We start from the raw sequence: 19,950 nt of genomic DNA, 5'->3' as shown, positions 1-19,950 counted from the left end.
TAATTTTCAAAACTTATTAGAAAATTTGAACATAAGTATAATGTAAAGTTAAAATGAATATATATTGTGGAACACACTCAGGCGACTTGAAGTTCCACTCTGAGACCCCCTATTTGGCCAGATTTCAAATTTGTCCTATATGCATGTGTGATACATCATTGGAAAGCTTAAAATCTCAATTTTCTGGGGGAAGAAAAATTTTGAAAAGGAGGGCATTTTAAAAAAAATTATAATTTTTTTAAACAGCAAAACCCTAACTGGAGGTGACAGCATGCGAGAGCAGAATTAAAAACGCCACGATTTTAAAGAGATATTATCGCGTACTTACCTCTTTTCGATCCAAAAACTCTCATGTAGCATGTATCACTGAGTGTCAAAACACAGCTGTGAATGGCCAGAGCTCCATTTTTGGGGGATTTCATGTGTGAAACATGGTAATATAACACGCGTCGCGATGCAGAAATCGCAGACATCAAGGAGTGGCCGAGGTTTTCTTTTTTATATATTTATCCTTTTAAACTTTTTTTTTTTTTTCAATTTTTTTCAATTTTTCTTTGTTTGGATCGATTATTCATCATGTAACATATCGGGGAAAATGCGACAGTAACAAAAAAAAATACAATTAAGCGATAGTTATGTGTTATATATCCGTGATTTTTTTTTTACAGACACCATTTTTTTCATTGTGACGTAATTTGTTTAAAAGTTTAAAATATGCGAGTGAATAATTTTTTTAACTCGTTTTTTTTTAAAACGAAATATTGGAGATCTATTAATGATTCTAAGCAAAAAATGACATTTTTTTAAATAATAAATATAATTAATTACCTTATTTTTATGGCTGGTTGAAACAAAAGCGGTTGCGCGACGTCTGTAAACAGGGGTTTCCAGGATAAAACGGACACATTTTAAAACTAGTTCAGGGGCTCAATGCGCCATGAATCTGCTATGGCAGAATTTAGACATATTGTTCTATCAAACACAACAGTTCTTTAGGCTTAAAATGTAGCAGTTTATTTTATAGAGGGTTGCAAGCGCAGAAACTGCTTTTTCAGTCTTGGCTGTTTTCCACCATATATGTTCTAAACCAAATTAAAATAAATGAAGTCCTTTATGGTAGCCTAAACCCACAGCAACAGCTCTACATTATTACCATCAGAACAAAAATATTTTAATTATTTTCCATAAAAAGCATGTGTGTCTGACTTGTATCATGTTTACATTATACACACAATCTCTTTCTCAACACAGGCAGCTAGACACACTAAACACGTTGGAGTTAACTCTCGTAGCTGATGGGAAACATTCATGACAGTCTTTACTAACCTTATTTTGTATAAATGCGAAAACATATTGGATGTAGTGCCTTCTCGGCAGCCACCCTCCGCAACCATGTTTTACATGTCTGTTGGCCCTCCTCATCTTCTGGCTGTCTGTAATTTTTCTGTAGCCGACGTTTTCCCATACTGACGATTTCGTTTTCTTTGACGGGGGGAAAATTTCAGGAGTTTTACCTCCTCCAGCCATTGTCTAGCACAGCCGACTCACTGATACTGAGCAACAACCGGTGGGGGAGAGTCGAGCCTTGCAACTGCAAGCGAGGGATTTCTCCATGCATTTTTGAGACATAAAAAATAGGGGTTACGGTTCGTGTTCATGAATGATCGTACATTGAACGCGTTCATGCACAACTCTGAACATAATGCATCACCCTTTTAATTTTAGTTATGTTAATTTGAAAAGTTTGTGAACACTGTAGATCGCTCCTACAAGTCTAAGCTCAAAAGTCTGTAAAGGCAAGGAACCGTTTTCGCAACATCCAACTGGACATTGAATGATGATTGATGATGATGATGATTATGATTGAAAGTCTTTTGAACCCTGTCATTTCTTTCACCCTATCCACCTATGACGGCCGCACAAAATAGTTCTGTTAACTGCTGTTACACTTTCTAACTCTTCTGCTCAGTCATCCACATAGTGATTTGTGATTATCCCCAACTTTCCTGGCACTGAACGATAGTAAAACATTATTGGACACAGCCAGTTTCTTTTCGGTTTAGAACCTGGGTCTTCTTACGTCACAGTAACTCCTCGTGCACACTATATTTCATCTTTTTTTTCTTCTTAACAACACCATCCTTTTCAATTTTCATCAAAATAAAAAAGTAATATGAAAAAGGAAAAACACACGCAGAGTTAATCCTTTGTTGTTTGTGGAAATTAGGTTGACTGGGGTTCCTATTTCTCATCATCTTATCAAATACTAGTATAAGGTGCAGAAGACATCAGTTCATAAAATACACAGTTTAGGTTTACTCAGGTGGGTTGATGTCTGGCATTATGTGCTGATGGCATTTATGATGAACTTTAAATTTTTATTCATTTATTTATTGGAGGGGAGCACTCAAATTTAGATTTCATTTAAATTACTTTGCTGTTTCATTTCCAAACAAACCCACTTGGTATGTAATTTCACGGTCAGTGCTTCAAATTTCTTTTATAAAACTCTTGGGCTTGGGCTACTCATCAGCACATATTGTAACACAAGAATAAATTGTTTAGGGAGAATGTTAATAATGGTTTTGTATAATTTCGCTTGTACTGCAGAAGCATGACTTTAAATGCTGGGTACATGGAGCTTATCAAGGACACTTTAGTTTGGTTTCTTTCTTTCAGTTTGTAGCAGTAAATTCCTTTCTGGCATGATAATTTTGATAGTTGACAAATCAACTATTAAAAAGATCAGTATTGTTAATGTAACTTAAAAAAAGTAATTGAGTTAGTAACTCAGTTACCAAAATGTAAGAATACGTAATTAGTTACTTGGCAGAGTAACTGCCGTTACTTTTCGTGTTTTACACGTTATGACATGATCCATTCTATAACGTCTTTTACATTAAATATGTTTATATTAACCGATTGAATTGAACTGTTGTTGTTTTTTTTCATTCAAAAAAAACCCAACAACATAGGTCTATGTGAGGGTTTTTCTTTTTCCGGACAATAGGCAAAGCAAGGCAAAAATTTATTTATATAGCACAATTCAACACAAGGCAATTCAAAGTGTTTTACAATAGGCCCGAGCCAAATTCTTTACCCTAAACTTAAGTAGAAACAGAGGTATTGCAGATATTGCGATAACTAGATTGTAACCTTTGCTATGTTTGAAAGTCATTTAAAGAGCATATGACACGAGAAAAAAAGTCTTAAATGGCATTATTATGTGAATTAGAATCATATTTTGAGACGTTTCGACTATATACAACAATTTAGAAAAGCACAGATGACGAGAAATTAGTCTTTTAATCTGCCGGTTAGCCACGCCTACCATTATAGGGCTTTAGCGTCCCCAACAGGTGGATGACGTCAGCGGTAGACTGGGCTCATCGGTTTTACTATTCAGCCCATTGAGGGGGAATTACTCAGAACGAGGAAAAAACGCGACGAAGAGAGCCGCAAAATGTCATTGTTTCAGTCTCTCTACTCCAATATTTTTTACAGGATATTCTTTTTATCCAAGTATTTTCCCCCAATAGCTATATAAATGGCTTGAGAAGGACCAGTCAGCCCGTCGAGGGGGAACTATTCACAACGAGGAAAACGCGACGAAGAGCGCAGCAAAATGTCATTGTTTCTGTCTCTTTACTTCAATATTTTTACAGGATATTCTTTTTATCCAAGTATTTTCCTCAGTTGCTAAATAAATGGCATGGTCATGACAAATAACAGTCTTGTGCTGAATGGAATATGAAATAATAAAAATGCATTTATTCAGGACGACATGGCAAAATTACTCCATAATGGTCAAAAATGTCGACTTCACCTTTACTGTCGCACCTCCCGAACGATATTTTATGACACCTAAATCGGACATATGTCATTTCCCTTCCCCGGCTTTGGAGAATGTAAACAAACCAGAAGCCGTGACAGCTAGCCGACATGCTAACCCGAACCGAGTGATGTTTCAAAGTCTTCGAAGTGGAAAATCACACATAACTATCCTGGATTATTTGACATGACGACCCGGTTGTCGATTGTCTTAGTGGATCGGCAAACCGCCCGGCGGAGAGCAATTTACAGTTCGTTCCCCGGAGGAGGGTGGCTGGAGTTGTTGTGCAGCTAACGTGCTGCTGCTAATGAGCATTAGGAGAGCTTTTTACATGCCTATCAATGATCAAACGTAAGTAGTCCTTCATTTACAGGAAGTTTGTATTGTTTACTTTGTAATCGCTGTATTCGTAATTGACATAATACAAAACAAGATGTTTACTCACTTCCTCGTAAGTCCAATGGTCCCACAGTAAATATCCACGGTGAATGGGAGGCTTTTGAAACTCCAAAAAGGCGCATACGCCTCTCCCTCATACAGAATGATTTTTCTGCAGCCGTTTGGCTGGCGTGATGCGAAAAATAAACGTATTAATCCGCAAAATCAGCTGAATCCTTCGTCCTCATACACAACAGTACACTGTAGCGTGAAGAGGACGTCTTCTACCGTACACGTCACAGCGCCCTCCTCCTCAATGCAAGACCGAAGCCGGAAGTCACTCATTTTCATGGCGCGGGATTCAAAAAACTAAATAAAAATAGCGATCGCTTCCACACACATCCAAGCGGCCCATATCATTCAGGGGCAAAAAATACCGCGTGTATTATGAAATAAACATGCTTTTTCGTGTCACAGGCACTTTAATCTTGTGAATCAACCGTTAAAGTTGTTAAAATTGCTCCCATTATTACATTACTTCCTTTCTGTCTACTTTTGACATGTGAAAGTTTTAAAACTGTTTCAACATTGAAAGAATTCAAGTCAAGACTTTGCCGATTTAGGCGTATTTTAGATAAAAAATTACTTGGTTTCACTAGGAAGGTTTGCTACAACAGAGCCTTCCTGAGAAGTCCACTGCTTTAAGATGGCGCCTGTTTACTAACGCCGCTGAGTCGGTCATTTCGCATCTAGTTCTATACATGTGACATCTACCGTAGCATCATGCGGGCGTAGTTTGTAGGCTGTCGGCTGCAGTCAGGTTTTATTGGAGCCACCGAGCATCGTGTTTGCAACGGCGTCACAACTCCCTACCCTCCTCCCATTCTGTCTGTGTCTCTCAGACAACACGCGCATCATGATTCAGCCAAATTCCAGTAACGCACTAACGCATCCTTCAGTAACGGTAACGGCGTTGCAAAGAAAAGAAAAGTAATTAATTAGATTTCTCACTACTGAAAAAAAAAACACCGTTATACTCTTACGCCGTTATTAACAACACTGAAAAAGATCAATTACAAAACAGCTTGCTCACCGAGACCATTTTTAACAATACTGTTTTCTTGTTTCACACTGGCCCAAATCATTGGTGAATTTGTATTTAAGAAATTTTAGTGTCATTGAGAGTTTTGGGTATCGTGGGCAATGTGAAATTACAACCCAACAACATTTCAAATCATTTGTATCCTTTAATCCTTTTGGGTATCTGTGTCCTCCCCAACTAGACTGTTGCCAGCTAGGAGGTCATCCAGAGCTGATTTATATTATGCTTGACACACTTGCCTCCCACTGTTGTTTCTTTAAGGTGACAACCATGTATCTTAGTCCCCTTGGCCTTTTTGATGGGAAGGACTTCAATTGTGATTTGAACCCTTGTGTCATCTTCATCTCTGATAGACTTTCAGAACCTTGGCCCAATGTCAGCCACAAGAACAAATGTGTTCTTCTGTTATGACAATGGGACTCCCACGTCTTTCGGTTGTTCTTTTCTTGCACTCACCTGGAAGGCTTTTCCTAGACTTGTTTCAATCTGTAGAACGTATTGATCTGGATTCAAATTCAAATACTGTTCTCCTCCTGGAGTTAAATTACTCAGAATCGGACAGAGTTGTCGTGTCCAGTGCAGTGCCGTGTTCATTTTGTGTTTAATTCATTTGATGTATGTGCCAGGTGATCGATAAAATAGCCTTATGGTCATATATTTTATCAGGATCCAATTTTAAAGCTCACCTCCACTACCATATACCACTTACACGAACAAAGCTTGTGAGCAGATTTTTTTTTTTTTTTTCTTTAAATGTACTAGGAAGTTTAATTCCAGCTAAGTTAGGGACACTTTGAGCAGAATCATTTTAACACTGTTTGCACAAGTCAAGTAACGAACTTGCAATTACATTGTCAAACTTTATGAACTAGCTAAGAACATGGTGCCCATTTACAAAGGCTCTAACAAACGGGTATGATATTCGGTGTGAAAGATGTTGAAACTGTAGTATAAAGTTGAATGGAGTATTGGCGTTGTCAACCAAGGGTAGAATTAAAAACAATGCAACTGCACAACTTTTCCTACATTTTTATTTATTTTTTACAATTGTCATTCAGAACAAAAATAAGACACAGCTTAAAGTGCCTATGACAGGATAAAATAAATCATAAATCGAATCATTATGTGAATTAGAATGATATTTTGAGACGATTTGACTATGTACAGCAATTTGGCAAAGCGCAGATGACGAAAAATTAGTCTTTTTAATCTGCCGCTCAGCAACGCCTGTCATTATAGCGCCCTAGCGTCCCCAGCTGGAGGATGACATCGGCAGGGTCACGATTTCAGCTGATTTAGAATTTAGCCCACTGAGAGTGAAGATTCAGAACGAGGAATATACGACACAGAGCAGCAAAATGTCATTGTTTCAATCTCTCTACTCCAATATTTTTACAGGATATTCTTTTTATCTAAGTATTTTTCCCCAGTGGCTAAATAAATTGTAGAGGTGTGCGAAATTTCCAATTCTTAGATTATTTGCGATTCAGCCGTGGAAGATTCGAGAACGATTCACAAACATCCAAATTCCGATTATTGGAATATATCAAGTAAAGCGAAACTAAAATACAGTTAGCGCGGTCTTCAGGACGCAGTGAGGAACGAAACGAGAGTAAACATCATGCCTGTCATTACCCAGGTAATGACAGTTTTCAACTCACGGTCGTGACTCAACTCATGCTGCTAGATAAAAAAATAATAATACCTGAATGCTGGCGACAGCCGCTACAAACTACGTCCACGTAATGCTATGGTAGATATCACATGTATAAAGAACTAGATGCGAAAAGACAGACTTACGTAAACAGCGGCCATCTTAAAGCAGTAGACTTCCCTGGAAGGCTGCTGTAGTGAACCTTCTAAGCGAAAGTAATTAACTTTTTATCTAAAATACTCTAAATCGGCAAAATCGTGACTTGAAACTTTCTTATGTCGAAAGTAGACAGAAGGTAATTTGTGGAATAACAGGAGCAATTTAACAACTTTAACGGTTGAATCACATCATTAAATTAATTGAATGTAGTTTAAAGCTGCTGATACAGAATGGGGACTTGGGTATTTTATTTACTGTTTTTAACTGTTAACTTAATACTGAAATAGTCGTTTATTTAAGCCTGAGAGGCTTTTTGTACAATTTTTGTAACTAATGTACGAAACATTAAAAGCTGTTAATAGCTTGGGGGGGTCATCAATAATTGATTTATAATCGAATCGTAGCCTCTGAATCGTAATCGTAATCTAATCGTTAGGTGCCCAAAGATTCCCACCTCTAATAAATTGTATGGCAAATGACAAATAAAAGTATATTTTAAAAAATGCATTTATTGAGTATGACATGGCAAAATTGCTCCATAATGGTCAAAACTTTCGACTTCTTGCATCTCCCGAACGATATTTTATGCTACCAGAGTTAGTCTGGCTTTTGTTATTTCCCTGTCCAAGCTTTGGAGAGCGTAAACAAACCAGGAGGCGTGACAGCTAGCCGACATGCTAACCCCAACCGAGCGGCGTTTCCAGGTCTCATTCTTGCCCTTCGAAGCGAAAAATCACACAAAACTAGCCCGGATCATATCACACGGCAGCGGGGTTGTCAATTTTCTGTCATAGGCACTTTAAGGTACAGTCTTCATACTATTTAACTGTCCTGTTTAGATCTCAATTTGTGTTCTTTTACTCTTGCAGTTCCCACTCCAAAAACTCCATCTCTGGGACCTGTAGCTCTAGCTGCAGTGATTGCTGTACCAGTCTGTATATTCTGCTTGCTCCTCGTTTTGGCCTTCTATGTCTGCCACAGCCACCGCGGGCTGGGGGCTGGTGGTGCTGGGGCTCACCATCACCACCACCATCGGGTGCCCAATGAGGAAGATCCCTCCATGGACCACCCCTTCATTACTGTTGGGACAACACTGAAAGACCTAATTTATGATATGACCACCTCCGGTTCTGGATCAGGTATGATACTGACCGTCACTTCCATTTTTGTGGGCCAAGAGTGCTTGAAAACGTGGTGGTCTTGGTCTGCTTGCAAGTATAGACTGGTAAAAAAGACCTTTTGCAATGTCTCTGGATGTGTTTTTAATTCTTGTTTTATGCAAAACATTAAGTTACCTAGCACATTTTGATACCAAGTGTGTCTAAAAGGTGATACTTTTTATGCTATAATTTTATGTACCCTAATCAAGGATTTAGATTTTTGGGGCGGGGGGTGTTGCTTAATTTTGGCTTGTGGAGTGTTGCCTTAATATCACAGAATTACAATATCACAAGATCGAATGGACTCACTTCAGGTAACACCACCCTAGAGGGTTGAGTTATTCTTTTTGTGCTGCTTAATCAAGCAAATGTCTGACAGGAAATAGCACTTTCAGCCACGATAAATGTCAAATGGTTACTTATGTGTATTGAGAAAAGTGTTATTTTAAACTAATATTCATTCTTCATTGTCTGCGCAATCCCTGCATAACGGTATATCCATGCAGTATGCTGACAAACATCCGCAGCATGAATAGTGAGCTGTTTCAGAATTTATAGTTATGTACTGTATTTTACAATTCAATTTTAAGTTAGCAATATCCACACTTTATCTGTGCAGGCAAAGCTTACATACTGTACTTGTCTGTTCAGGCTTCAGTCATCTCTGCATGGAGCGTTTGGCACCTTGTGCATGCTGCCAAGAGAGCACTTGGATCCAATCCTTCTAGCTTATTACACCATATTGCGCGATGTGCAATTGAGCATGTGACTGGTGCAATGTGTAAATGTGAGGTGTGGCATAACTGTGTGGGCTTTTTTTTTTTAAATTACTTTTCTCAGTCAGACTTTGTGTGTATGATTATGCAGGGCCTCTTTGTATCAATAGAGGATTTTAAATTACTTTCTATGCCTTGTTTCATTCTCAGCAGTTTGTCGAACTCATAATTGAGCCATGTGAGCCAGATAGACTTTTCTGCAGTATACTTTCTGCACCTCTCAATGGATAACATTTTTACGTGCTTAGTTAGCCTAATTTATGAGCTATAAGTTTTATAAGTACTATTTTTTTTTCTTCCTGCTTTGAACCTTGCAGTTAACAGTCCAGTGCGGCTTATTTATAGATTTTTTAGGCTAATGAGCTACATGTCTTTTGATGTAAAAAGCACATACTACAATGTGGACGCCTGTGGCTTTATAGCCCAGTGTGACATATATGAACGAATAGTTTTCTCTTAAAATTTGCTGGGCGCAGCTTATTATCCAAAAATTTCAGTTCTTTTACCTCCTCTTAAATGAATAACCATTCATAGTCACAATGCTTTATTTTTAGGCCTGCCACTTCTTGTCCAGAGAACCATTGCCAGGACCATCATCCTCCAGGAAAGTATAGGCAAGGGGCGCTTTGGGGAGGTGTGGCGAGGAAAATGGCGTGGTGAGGAAGTGGCTGTAAAGATTTTCTCCTCTCGGGAGGAGCGGTCTTGGTTCCGAGAGGCTGAGATCTACCAGACCGTGATGCTGCGACATGAGAACATTTTGGGCTTCATTGCCGCAGATAACAAAGGTGAGCTATTCTAAGAGCGTTTGTATGCTTGTCTGAGGGGCTTGTGTGTGCAAGATCAAGTGCCGAATACCAAGTACATTCAAGATCAATGTACAAAACCCTTATTACCATTTCAGAAAAGATTACACATCTGGAAAGTTTGATAAGGCCCCTCAAAGCATAGCAATTAATTCAAGGAGCCTAAAAATATCTTTTTGATAATGTGTTTATCTGCAAATATGTGCGTTGGCAGCTTGAATACAGGTGAGCCTTGAGGTTTCAGAAGGGAACTGTTGCTTGAGGTGAAGTCGTGCAGGCGGTTGTTCAGTGGGAATAGACAGACTGTGAGACAGTGTGGAGGAGTAAAACTCCCTAGTGAAGACGTAGCAGACATTAGCACACTGTTAAACATCAGCAACAGCAAGAAAACACACATGCACAAAACACGTACACAAACAGAATAGAACAAAACGCAATTTTTCCCATGTTATTTTCAATATGCAAAACTCTAAAATAAAAAGTTAACACACAAACACAAGCCTAGTTTTAATGCAATCTGTCGCAGTGCAGTGCAATCTGAATGTAATTATGGCTTATTATTCACGCCACTGACTTCTTATTATGCCTGAGATGGAAAAAAAAGAGAAACCTTTTTGTTTAAAAATGTATATTTATATACATTTTAACGCTGAGTATTTCAGTATTCTGTTCCTGACCAAATCATAAAATACTCATTTGAACCAGGTCACTCTGGGCATTTTTGTTGTTATAAGGTACCTAGTAAAAAAGAAAAAAAGGAGAAGGAAGAGGAACACCCACACACATATGTACGGATGTATTGCATGTCACATTTTGCAGGTATATAAATTATTTCTGTTGAATAGCCAACTCAGAACATACCCTTCGGCAACGTTGCAGATATCCCCCGGGTCTTATGTTTAATATCAGTTGTGTAATACATTGTTAGACAGTGATGTTTCTATTCTCAGGCCAAGCACAATAATAGTATAACATTTAATGTACATAAAATAAGATGCATTAAAAGATTTACACAATTCATCCTTAAACCTTTATCAACTGTTTATCCAAATTTTTTATGCTCAAAATGCTTTTAAAAGTTCTCTAAATCACACCTGGAGAGAAAACATTCAATCTTATTGTGTTAAATTAGCTGTCATACATGTCAAATTCAAAGTGGCGCCTGTTGAAAGTAAAATCAATAAAGTAATCTACCTATGACAGGAGGCGGTATCTGCAGCGATACAGTCACTTTGACATAAGCTGTTGGCCGCGTTATCTGAACTTCACTCGATAATCTTTGTAATAATCGCTCTTGTCAGTGGTTACACTTAACTCCTGGTTCAACATATTAGTTTTTTTTTTCTGTCATTGCACTGAAATACTCAATTAAAACAGTCTGAAACTAACATTTGAAAGTTGAAATGTTCAAAATAATTGATATAGCATTTAACTAGGGCTGCAACTAACGATTATTTTTATAATCGATTAACCGAACGATTAAAACGATTATTTTATAATCAATTAATTGGACGATTAAACATTTAATCGGATAAATGTCACATTTTTCAATTACCGTCACAATTTAATGTTGTTTTAGGCATGTTGTAAGTAGTGATGCACAATAATGCATTTTTCAACCGATACCGATAACCGATAATTTCCTCCTCATTCCAACCGATAACCGATAATGTCAAGCCGATAATTCTGTTGAAAGATTTATGTAAAATTTTAAAGTATACACAAAAGAAAATATTACTGTGCAAAAATATAATTTATTGCTCTTTTTTTCAACATAAAGTATGAACAAGTCGTCAATTCAAACATCTAAATAATGACAGATGTCTGACATTGTGTAATGGTAAACCTTTGGCAACAATTACAGAGTAAATACCTAAGTTACATAAAAATGCGTTTAAAAGTAAGCCATTCCTAACATATATAACATTAATCCGCTGCAAAACACACCTCCTTAAAACTAGTCAGTTTTAAGTGTAAATCTATTGGCAATAAGTGAAATTATCTGCGATCGCTTCAAGTGTATTTCTCTCAGATTTCTTGGAAGAAAAATAGCTAGCTGAAAATAATCTTAACAGCCTTGTTTTAAGCAATACATTATTATACTTAATCCTAAAAAAAAAAAAAAAACTTGAAGAAGGAAAGATTTTGAATAATATTTGTGGCTACAGAATATTGATTTAAGAATTTGATTATCTACTGTGACTGTAATTGAGCAGACAAATAAGTTAAATAATTTGAAAAGTGATTGCTAATGTTATATGCTTTGTTGCACACTGTGAAAATGATTACCTCAAAAGAGCGAGATGTCATGTACCCATTCTGCAGCGCTTTGTTTACATTTGCGGCTTTCACGACATTTGCGTTACAGCAGCTAAACTGCTACACGGCTGTACTATTTGGACGGAGTTGGAGCTCGCATCCGCGTGCGTGCTGTTTTGTGCCTGAGTTTTATTAAGCCGAAAATAAAGGCAGCGTTACAAAGTCATCTGACCGCTCGTCATTTCACATTCTGAATGCATTATTGACTGGCTGACTTCGTTTTCTCCATGTTTAAATTATCATGTAACCACTGTGCCGTCATGATAAGCTTGCTTACCGGACATCACTTTTCCATGAAGAATGGTGGTCGTATAAACTGCATTATTTCTTTTATCCAGGGCTTTGATTCTCGGGTCATTAAGGTAAAAAAAAAAAAAAACACGTGTCTCGTCTCGGCGGCGGCGGCAGCTACATTCGTACCGGATAATCCGCCCGCCCCGGCCGGTTCGCCGCGGCGTATTCGGGTCCTGGCTCTGCTCGCACGCCGTGGGGGAACGCTCGAGAAACCGGGGTGTTCACCGGAGGTCCAGAGGCCGGGGAACCGGGCTCGGCCCGCCCCGCCTATGGCGAGGCGGCGGCGGCGGCCTGCCGTACTGGCCAGAGCGGCGGGCTCCGTCGGAAGACGGCTACTACTTGCCGACTATCGGTCTCCAGTAATGCCGGTGTTTAGCCTTAGATGCGAATTTACCACCCGCCTTGGGCTGCATTCCCAAACAGCCCGACTCTGTATCGTCACAAGCCCTGTAGTTTAACTTAGTGTTTACAATAGCTTTAGCATTCCTGCTAGCAGCAGCCTCGTATTTGTTCCAAAATTCTTTATGATGCATTTTTAAATGGCTGCTGGGTTAGTGGTTTTGAATGAGGACGCGTTCTTTCTGCCTCGTGGAACTTCTACGGTACATGTTTCGCAGATGGCGAGAGCGTCGTTTTTTTAGTAACAGCCGCCATAATATTCAACTACTTCTTGTCTTGTAACTACGCCTCCTCAACCCCTCCTCCCTCAGAGGCTTCAGAGAGGGGAGGGGTTGAGGAGGCGGTGTGCTGAATTCTTTGGTTGCGCACATTTGGAGGCAAAATCAAGTATATAATTATCGGATTGCATTATCGGTTGAATTTTTTTATTATCTGGATTATCTGTGTGACGTCATAATTGCCATTATCGGCCGATAATTATCGGTGACCGATATTATCGTGTATCTTTAGTTGTAAGTAATAAGGAAGACAAAATGGGTGACTATGTCCTTTAAAAATAATATTTCATTACAGCTTCCTGACTTAACTGTAGTCTACAGTGTTGTTCATCTTAGTTTAAAAAAGTAATTAATTACAGTTACGAATTACTTCTCCCAAAAAGTAATTGCGCTAGTAACTCAGTTACCTGAATGTAAAAGTAATTAGTTACATGACAAAGTAACTGGTGATAATTTTCATGTTTTTTTTTTTCCTTAAAAAAAAAAAAAAAAAAAAAAAAAAACTGGTTATACAATCTGAAGTTTAAAGGGTTTTTGGGACAATTGGCCCTACCCCAATTCTTTACCCTAAACTTAACTAGACACGGGTATTGCGGACATTGCGATAACTAGATAATAACCTTTGCTACAGTATGTGTGGAAGTCATTTAATGTTGTGAATCACGCGTTAAAGTTGTTAAAATTGCTCCCGTTATTGCATTAGTTCCCTTCCGTCTATTTTCGACATGTGTAAGTTTTAAAACGGTTTCATCATTCAAAGATAGATTTAAGTTAAGTTTTGCCGATTTAGGAGCATTTTAGATAAAAAGTGACTTAGGTTCGTCAGGAAGGTTCTCTACAACAGAGCCTTCATGAAAAGTCTACTGCTTTAAGATGGCAGCTGTTTACTAGCGCATCTAGTTCTTTATTATACATGTTGCTAATGCCGCCGTGTCTGTCATTTGCATCTAGTTCTGTGTATATGTGATATCGAAGCATCATGTGGGCGTAGTTTGTAGGCTATCGGCTACAGTCAGGTATTATTGGAGCCACCTAGCATAGTAGCATGGCATTTGCAACGGCGTCCGTCTTTTTCCAGACTTTTCTCGCGGCAGTCAACCAACGTCGTAACGCACGCCTTTCCTGCCTCAGTAACGGTAACGGCGATGCCAAGATGAGAAAAGTAATTAATTAGATTACCCACTACTGAAGAAAATAACGCCGTTATATTCTAACGCCGTTATTAACAACACTGGTAGTCTATAACTGAAAGTACACAAAACTTGTTAGTTTTTAATAAAGGTTCTGAGAATAAAACAAAAAGAATTTCTCATTACACAAATCAGACAAAAGTCCTGTTCATACGAGTAAAAATAGGGCTGCTGATTGACATTATGTCAATGACTCATATATTTTCTTACAACAAACTAAACAACCAAATTGAGTGAGTAGGAGGCAGACTGTGATGATTTTTTTTTCTTTATCAAACTGTTGTTCATAAATACAATACAAATCCAATTTCAAAGCACACGCTTACAATCTTGACAATTTATGGTTTGAATAGGAGTTTGTGTTAAAAGACTAAGCTGTTATATGAATTAGAGCTGAAACGAATACTCGAGCAACTCGAGTAACGAGTTTAAAAACTGATCCGAGTAATTTTATTCACCTCGAGGAATCGTTTAATTTTGCCAGCTCTAAGCATCACGTTTTGCCCGGACTACTTTTAATGCGGGACAACGCGCTGACGTCACGTGCGTAGAGGAAGAAGCAATAAAAAAATACCTTACTGCAGCCGACAGCCGTTACAAACTGCGCCGACGTTGCTAAAAACTACGCCCGCATGTTGCTACGGTGGTAGCAGCCTAGCAGGTAGCGTCTGATGCGTGTCATAGATATCACATGTACGTAGAACTAGATGCAAAATGGCCGACTCGGCGGCGTTAATGAAACAGCCGCCATCTTAAAGCAGTACACTTCTGAGCGCTCATAAATAAGATTAACGTTACTGTCACTCGCTCACTAACGTTATCTCTGCGGAGGGCTAGGTTTCTATTCATGATGACCACTGTCGATGCGTGGCTAACTCTTACATACAGGCTTTATTTAATCTGTGAAAACAACGCTGTAGAGTGATTAGGGTGTAAAATAAAAACATAATAATGCTAACTGTCAATTTTAGCTCAGTAGTCATTGCTGGATAAAACACCAAGTAGCACTGGTGCCTAATGTGCTCCAATACGGCACAGCATTTATTTTGAACACTGCAAAAACTCAAATCCTATAAAGACTTACAGTTTAGACTAACTTAAAACTTAACTAGAACTTATAGCTTGACACAAGTGGAAATTCAATTGGAACACGTAGGAAAAACACCTAACTTTTAAGTCATGTGTGTTATCAAGCGTCATGACATTTTTAGGTAAGAAATGTATATATTTTTTATAAGATCTAAAAGTATTTGGAGTGAAAGCAGTGAACTAGTCTTTTTTTAGTCCTATTTGAGATGCAATTGTTGGCTGTTTTCAACAATGTACATTGAAAATAAAGACATTGATTGACTGAAAATGGTTCAGTATTACATGAAGTGTCTTGTTCTATATCTACATCTATATGTATAATTGCTCTTTAGCTAAAAAAAAAATAAAAAAATGTTTTATCCGATTACTCGATTACTAAAATATTCGATAGCTGCAGCCCTAATGTGGATAGACAACTTTACTATCTATCAAACAATAACTCAAGTGTTAATTTTCTTCTCCAAAGCACAAAACAAAGGGACACTTAAGACACTGATTAGAATAATCGTTAACTAACTTAGTGCTCCGTGCTAAGTAGTAACATCTCATCAACAAAGAATAGAAACAATACAATTGGTTTCTTTTACTCACCACTGATGGAGGCACACTTGATTCAAAAAACAAATAAACAATCTAACTCTCGTCACTTTGTCATATTATTTATTCAGCAACCCAACCTGAGTGTAGCAGTGAACTCGATCTCTCTCGCGCTAATCATTGGCGAGCGCACACAGCCTCACATTACACACAAACAAGGACCCAAACAGGACTGCTCATAGCTGCTGACAAATGTCGATATCAAATAAATAAATAATAAGAATAATTAATATCAAAGTCAATTAGTCGTTGCAGCCTTACATTTAACACATTCGAATTATGTTTCGATGATGTAAGAATTTTCAGAAGATCCTTAAGGGGACGCACATTAACTAAAAATACCACAAATGCAGATTTGAGGCCGCTTTTAACTGTTTTATTCAAATTCAAATTCTTGTTATTCCTCTCTATAGATAATGGAACATGGACTCAACTGTGGCTTGTGTCTGATTACCACGAGCATGGCTCCCTGTTCGATTACCTCAATCGCTACACCGTTACCGTCGAAGGCATGATCAAGCTATCTTTGTCGACAGCCAGCGGGTTGGCCCACCTCCACATGGAAATTGTCGGCACACAGGGTGAGTAACTCTGAATGTAAACTTTTTTAAAAATTATATTTTATAAGGCTCGACTAGGCAATTAAAAATACCAAGAATAGAATGCCTTTATACAGATGGAGGTCAAAATAAACGATAATAACAGTAATGAACGTTTTCAGGTAAGGCTGTTTGGTGAATGCTTTTGTACATGTTCTATTAAGCCCGGAGATGAAAATGAAAATACTGAAAGAAAAAAAAAGAAAAAAATGCATGTTTTTTTTAAAAATGTTTTTTTTTTACCCATGTTGAAAAAACTGCCTGTGCTTCCTTCGAGAGAGGCAAGCCGGGTAGGTAAACCTTCGTTTGCCCGAGGCTGACAGATGCAAGCTGAAGAGTTTCTCCAGCTGTCAAACACCTCATATATAATTTTGGCACATCAAGCAGCTTACATTCAGTGGTTCATCCAATATTTAAAATGTTAAAAGGGAGAACTGTGTTTAAAAATATATATATACAATAGTATCTCGACATACGATCGCATAGACAAACAATCCTTTCGACATCCGAGGTAAAATTTGACTCGCCATTTTTCTCGACATATGACGACTTGCTCCAAATACGACAATTTATGACAGCATGTAAGTGTGAGTTAACTGCCTAGACAACGCGGCCCCCACTCCCAACAACAACAGAGCAAAAGCGAAAGTAAAAACCTCCCACTCTTCTGCACCGCTATCACTCTTACGTCAGTCACATGGTGCGTTCAGGAGCAGCATACAAAAACCCAACTGCCACATTACAACCCGATTCGTTAAATGAACTTAATGCTATTACCTGTATTATATTTGTATTGTATTTATATTTATATTTATTTGTTTTGCTATGTGTATTTGCTATTGGTAATTGTACCTGCAGAATTTATTAACGATTTAACGAAGGTTTTTGGGCTGTGGAACTAATAAATCGAATTATAATGTATTCTTAGAGGAAAATCCCGCTCAACATACACTGCTGGCCAAAAGTATTGGCACCCCTGCCATTCTGTCAGATAATGCTCAATTTCTCCCAGAAAATGATTGCAGTTACAAATGCTTTGGTAGCAATATCTTCATTTATTTTGCATGCAATGAAAAAACACAAAAATAATGGAACAAAAATTAAATCATTATCATTTTACACAAAATTCCAGAAATGGGCCAGACAAACGTATTGGCACCCTCAGCCTAATACTTGGTAGCACAACCTTTAGACAGAATAACTGCGAACAACCGCTTCTGGTATCCATCAATGAGTTTCTTACAATGCTCTGCTGGTATTTTAGACCACTCTTCTTTGGGGAACTGCTCCAGGTGTCTGATATTTGAAGGGTCCCTTCTCCAAACTGCCATTTTCAGATCTCTCCACAGGTGTTCTTTGGGATTCAGGTCTGGACTCATTGCTGGCCACTTCAGAAGCCAGTGCTTTTTCTCAAACCATTTTCTAGTGCTTTTTGAAGAGTGTTGTGGGTCACTGTCCTGCTGGAAGACCCATGACCTCTGAGGGAGACCCAGCTTTCTCACACCGTGCCCTACATTATGCTGCAAAATTTGTTGGTAGTCTTCAGACTTAATCTTAATTAGGGCTGCAGCTATCGAATATTTTAGTAATTGAGTAATCGACTGAAAATTCTATCGATTAATCGAGTAATCGGATAAAACAAATATATTTTTAGGTGAAGAGCAATTATAAATATACATGAGAAAACAAGACATTTCATCTAATCTTGAACCATTTTCAGTCAATCAATGTCTGTATTTTCGATGTATATTGTTGAAAACAGCCAACAATTGCATCTCAGATGTAACTAGAATTAAAAAAAAAGACTAATTCACTGCTTTCACTCAAAAAACTTTTAGATCTTATTAAAAAATATATATATTTATATTTATGTATATATATATATCTTACCTAAAAATGCCGTTACGCTTGATAACACACATCACTTAAAAGTTAGGATTTTTTCCCACGTGTTTCAATTGAATTTCTCTTTGTGTCAAGCCATTTTTAAGTTCTAGTTAAGTTTTAAGTTAGTCTAAACTGTAAGTCCTGATAGGATTTTGAGTTTTTGCAGCGTTCAAAATAAATGTATGATACAGGCTGTATTGGAGCACATTAGGGACCAGTGCTACTTGGTGTTTTATCCAGCAATGACTACTGAGATAAAATTGATAGTTCGCATGATTAAGTTTTTATTTTACACCCTCATCACTCCACAATGCTATGTTGTGTTAAAGCCTGTATGTAAGACACGTTAGCCACGCATCGACAGTGGTCATAATTAATTGAAACCTAGCCCTCCGCAGGGCTAACGTTACGTGAGCTGGTAGTGACAGTAGCGTTAATCTTATTTATTAGCGCTTAGCGCTCTTTATTAGCGCTTAGCGCTCTACTGCTTTAAGATGGCGGCTGTTTACGAACGCTGCCCAAACGCGGCCGAGTCTGTCATTTTGCATCTAGTTCAACATACATGTGATCTCTATGAGACGCATAAGACGCTACCTGTACCAACGTAGCATCGTGCGGGCTAGTATTTAGCAACGTCGGCCTCGATTGTGGCGGCTGTCGGCTGCAGTAAGTTTTTTTTTTCCTTCTTCCTCTCCGCATGTGACAGCGCGTTGTCCCGCATTAAAAGTAGTCCGAGCAAAACGTGATGCTTAGAGCTGTCAAAATAAACGATTACTCGAGGTGAATAAAATTACTCGGATCAGTTTTTAAACTCGAGTTGCTCGAGTACTCGTTTCAGCTCTAATCTTAATATAATCCCATGCACACAGTCAAGCAGTCCAGTGCCAGAGGCAGCAAAGCAACATTAAGGAACCTCCGCGATGTTTGACTGTGGGGACCGTGTTCTTTTCTTTGAAGGCCTCGTTTTTTTTTCCTGTTAACTCTATGTTGATGCCTTTCCCCCCTCAAAAAACTTTACTTTTGTCTCATCTGACCAGAGAACATTTTTGGCCTTGGTCTTCCTGGGTATCCTACCATAGAGTCAGTTTTCATTTAGATGCCGACAAATAGTACGGGTTGACACTGCTTGGATGTTAGTCGAGGTTCTTTATCCACCATCCGCACAATCTTTCGTTGAAATCTCTCATCAATTTTTCTTTTCCGCCCACATCTAGGTAGGTTAGCCACAGTGCCATGGGCTTTACACTTGTTGATGACACTGGGCACGGTAGACACAGGAATATTCAGGTCTTTGGATATGGACTTGTAGCCTTGAAATTGCCCATGTTTCCTCACAATTTTGCTTCTCAAGTCTTCAGACAGTACTTTGGTACTTGGCACTTTGGACAGTACTTTCTTTTCTCCATGCTCAATGTGGTACACACAAGGACACAG

At 38.3% G+C, this 19,950-nt stretch overlaps 1 protein-coding gene across 1 annotated transcript in view; it reads left to right on the top strand.

Moving 5' to 3' along the window:
* The window catches only part of tgfbr1b (transforming growth factor, beta receptor 1 b), a 73,557-nt gene that overhangs the window by 32,415 nt on the left and 21,192 nt on the right, over window positions 1–19,950 (top strand). Inside the window, exons 3-5 of the mRNA XM_057824050.1 lie at window positions 7,995–8,264; window positions 9,616–9,846; window positions 16,444–16,611. Of these exons, the coding sequence (XP_057680033.1) occupies window positions 7,995–8,264; window positions 9,616–9,846; window positions 16,444–16,611 (669 nt within the window). The remainder of the gene's footprint in view (window positions 1–7,994; window positions 8,265–9,615; window positions 9,847–16,443; window positions 16,612–19,950) is intronic.

This window comes from Corythoichthys intestinalis, chromosome 20, assembly GCF_030265065.1.
Source record: "Corythoichthys intestinalis isolate RoL2023-P3 chromosome 20, ASM3026506v1, whole genome shotgun sequence".
Taxonomy (NCBI): Eukaryota; Metazoa; Chordata; class Actinopteri; order Syngnathiformes; family Syngnathidae; genus Corythoichthys; species Corythoichthys intestinalis.
The sequence above is the reverse complement of the archived record's forward strand: the minus strand, read 5'-3'. Positions and strand labels throughout refer to the sequence as shown.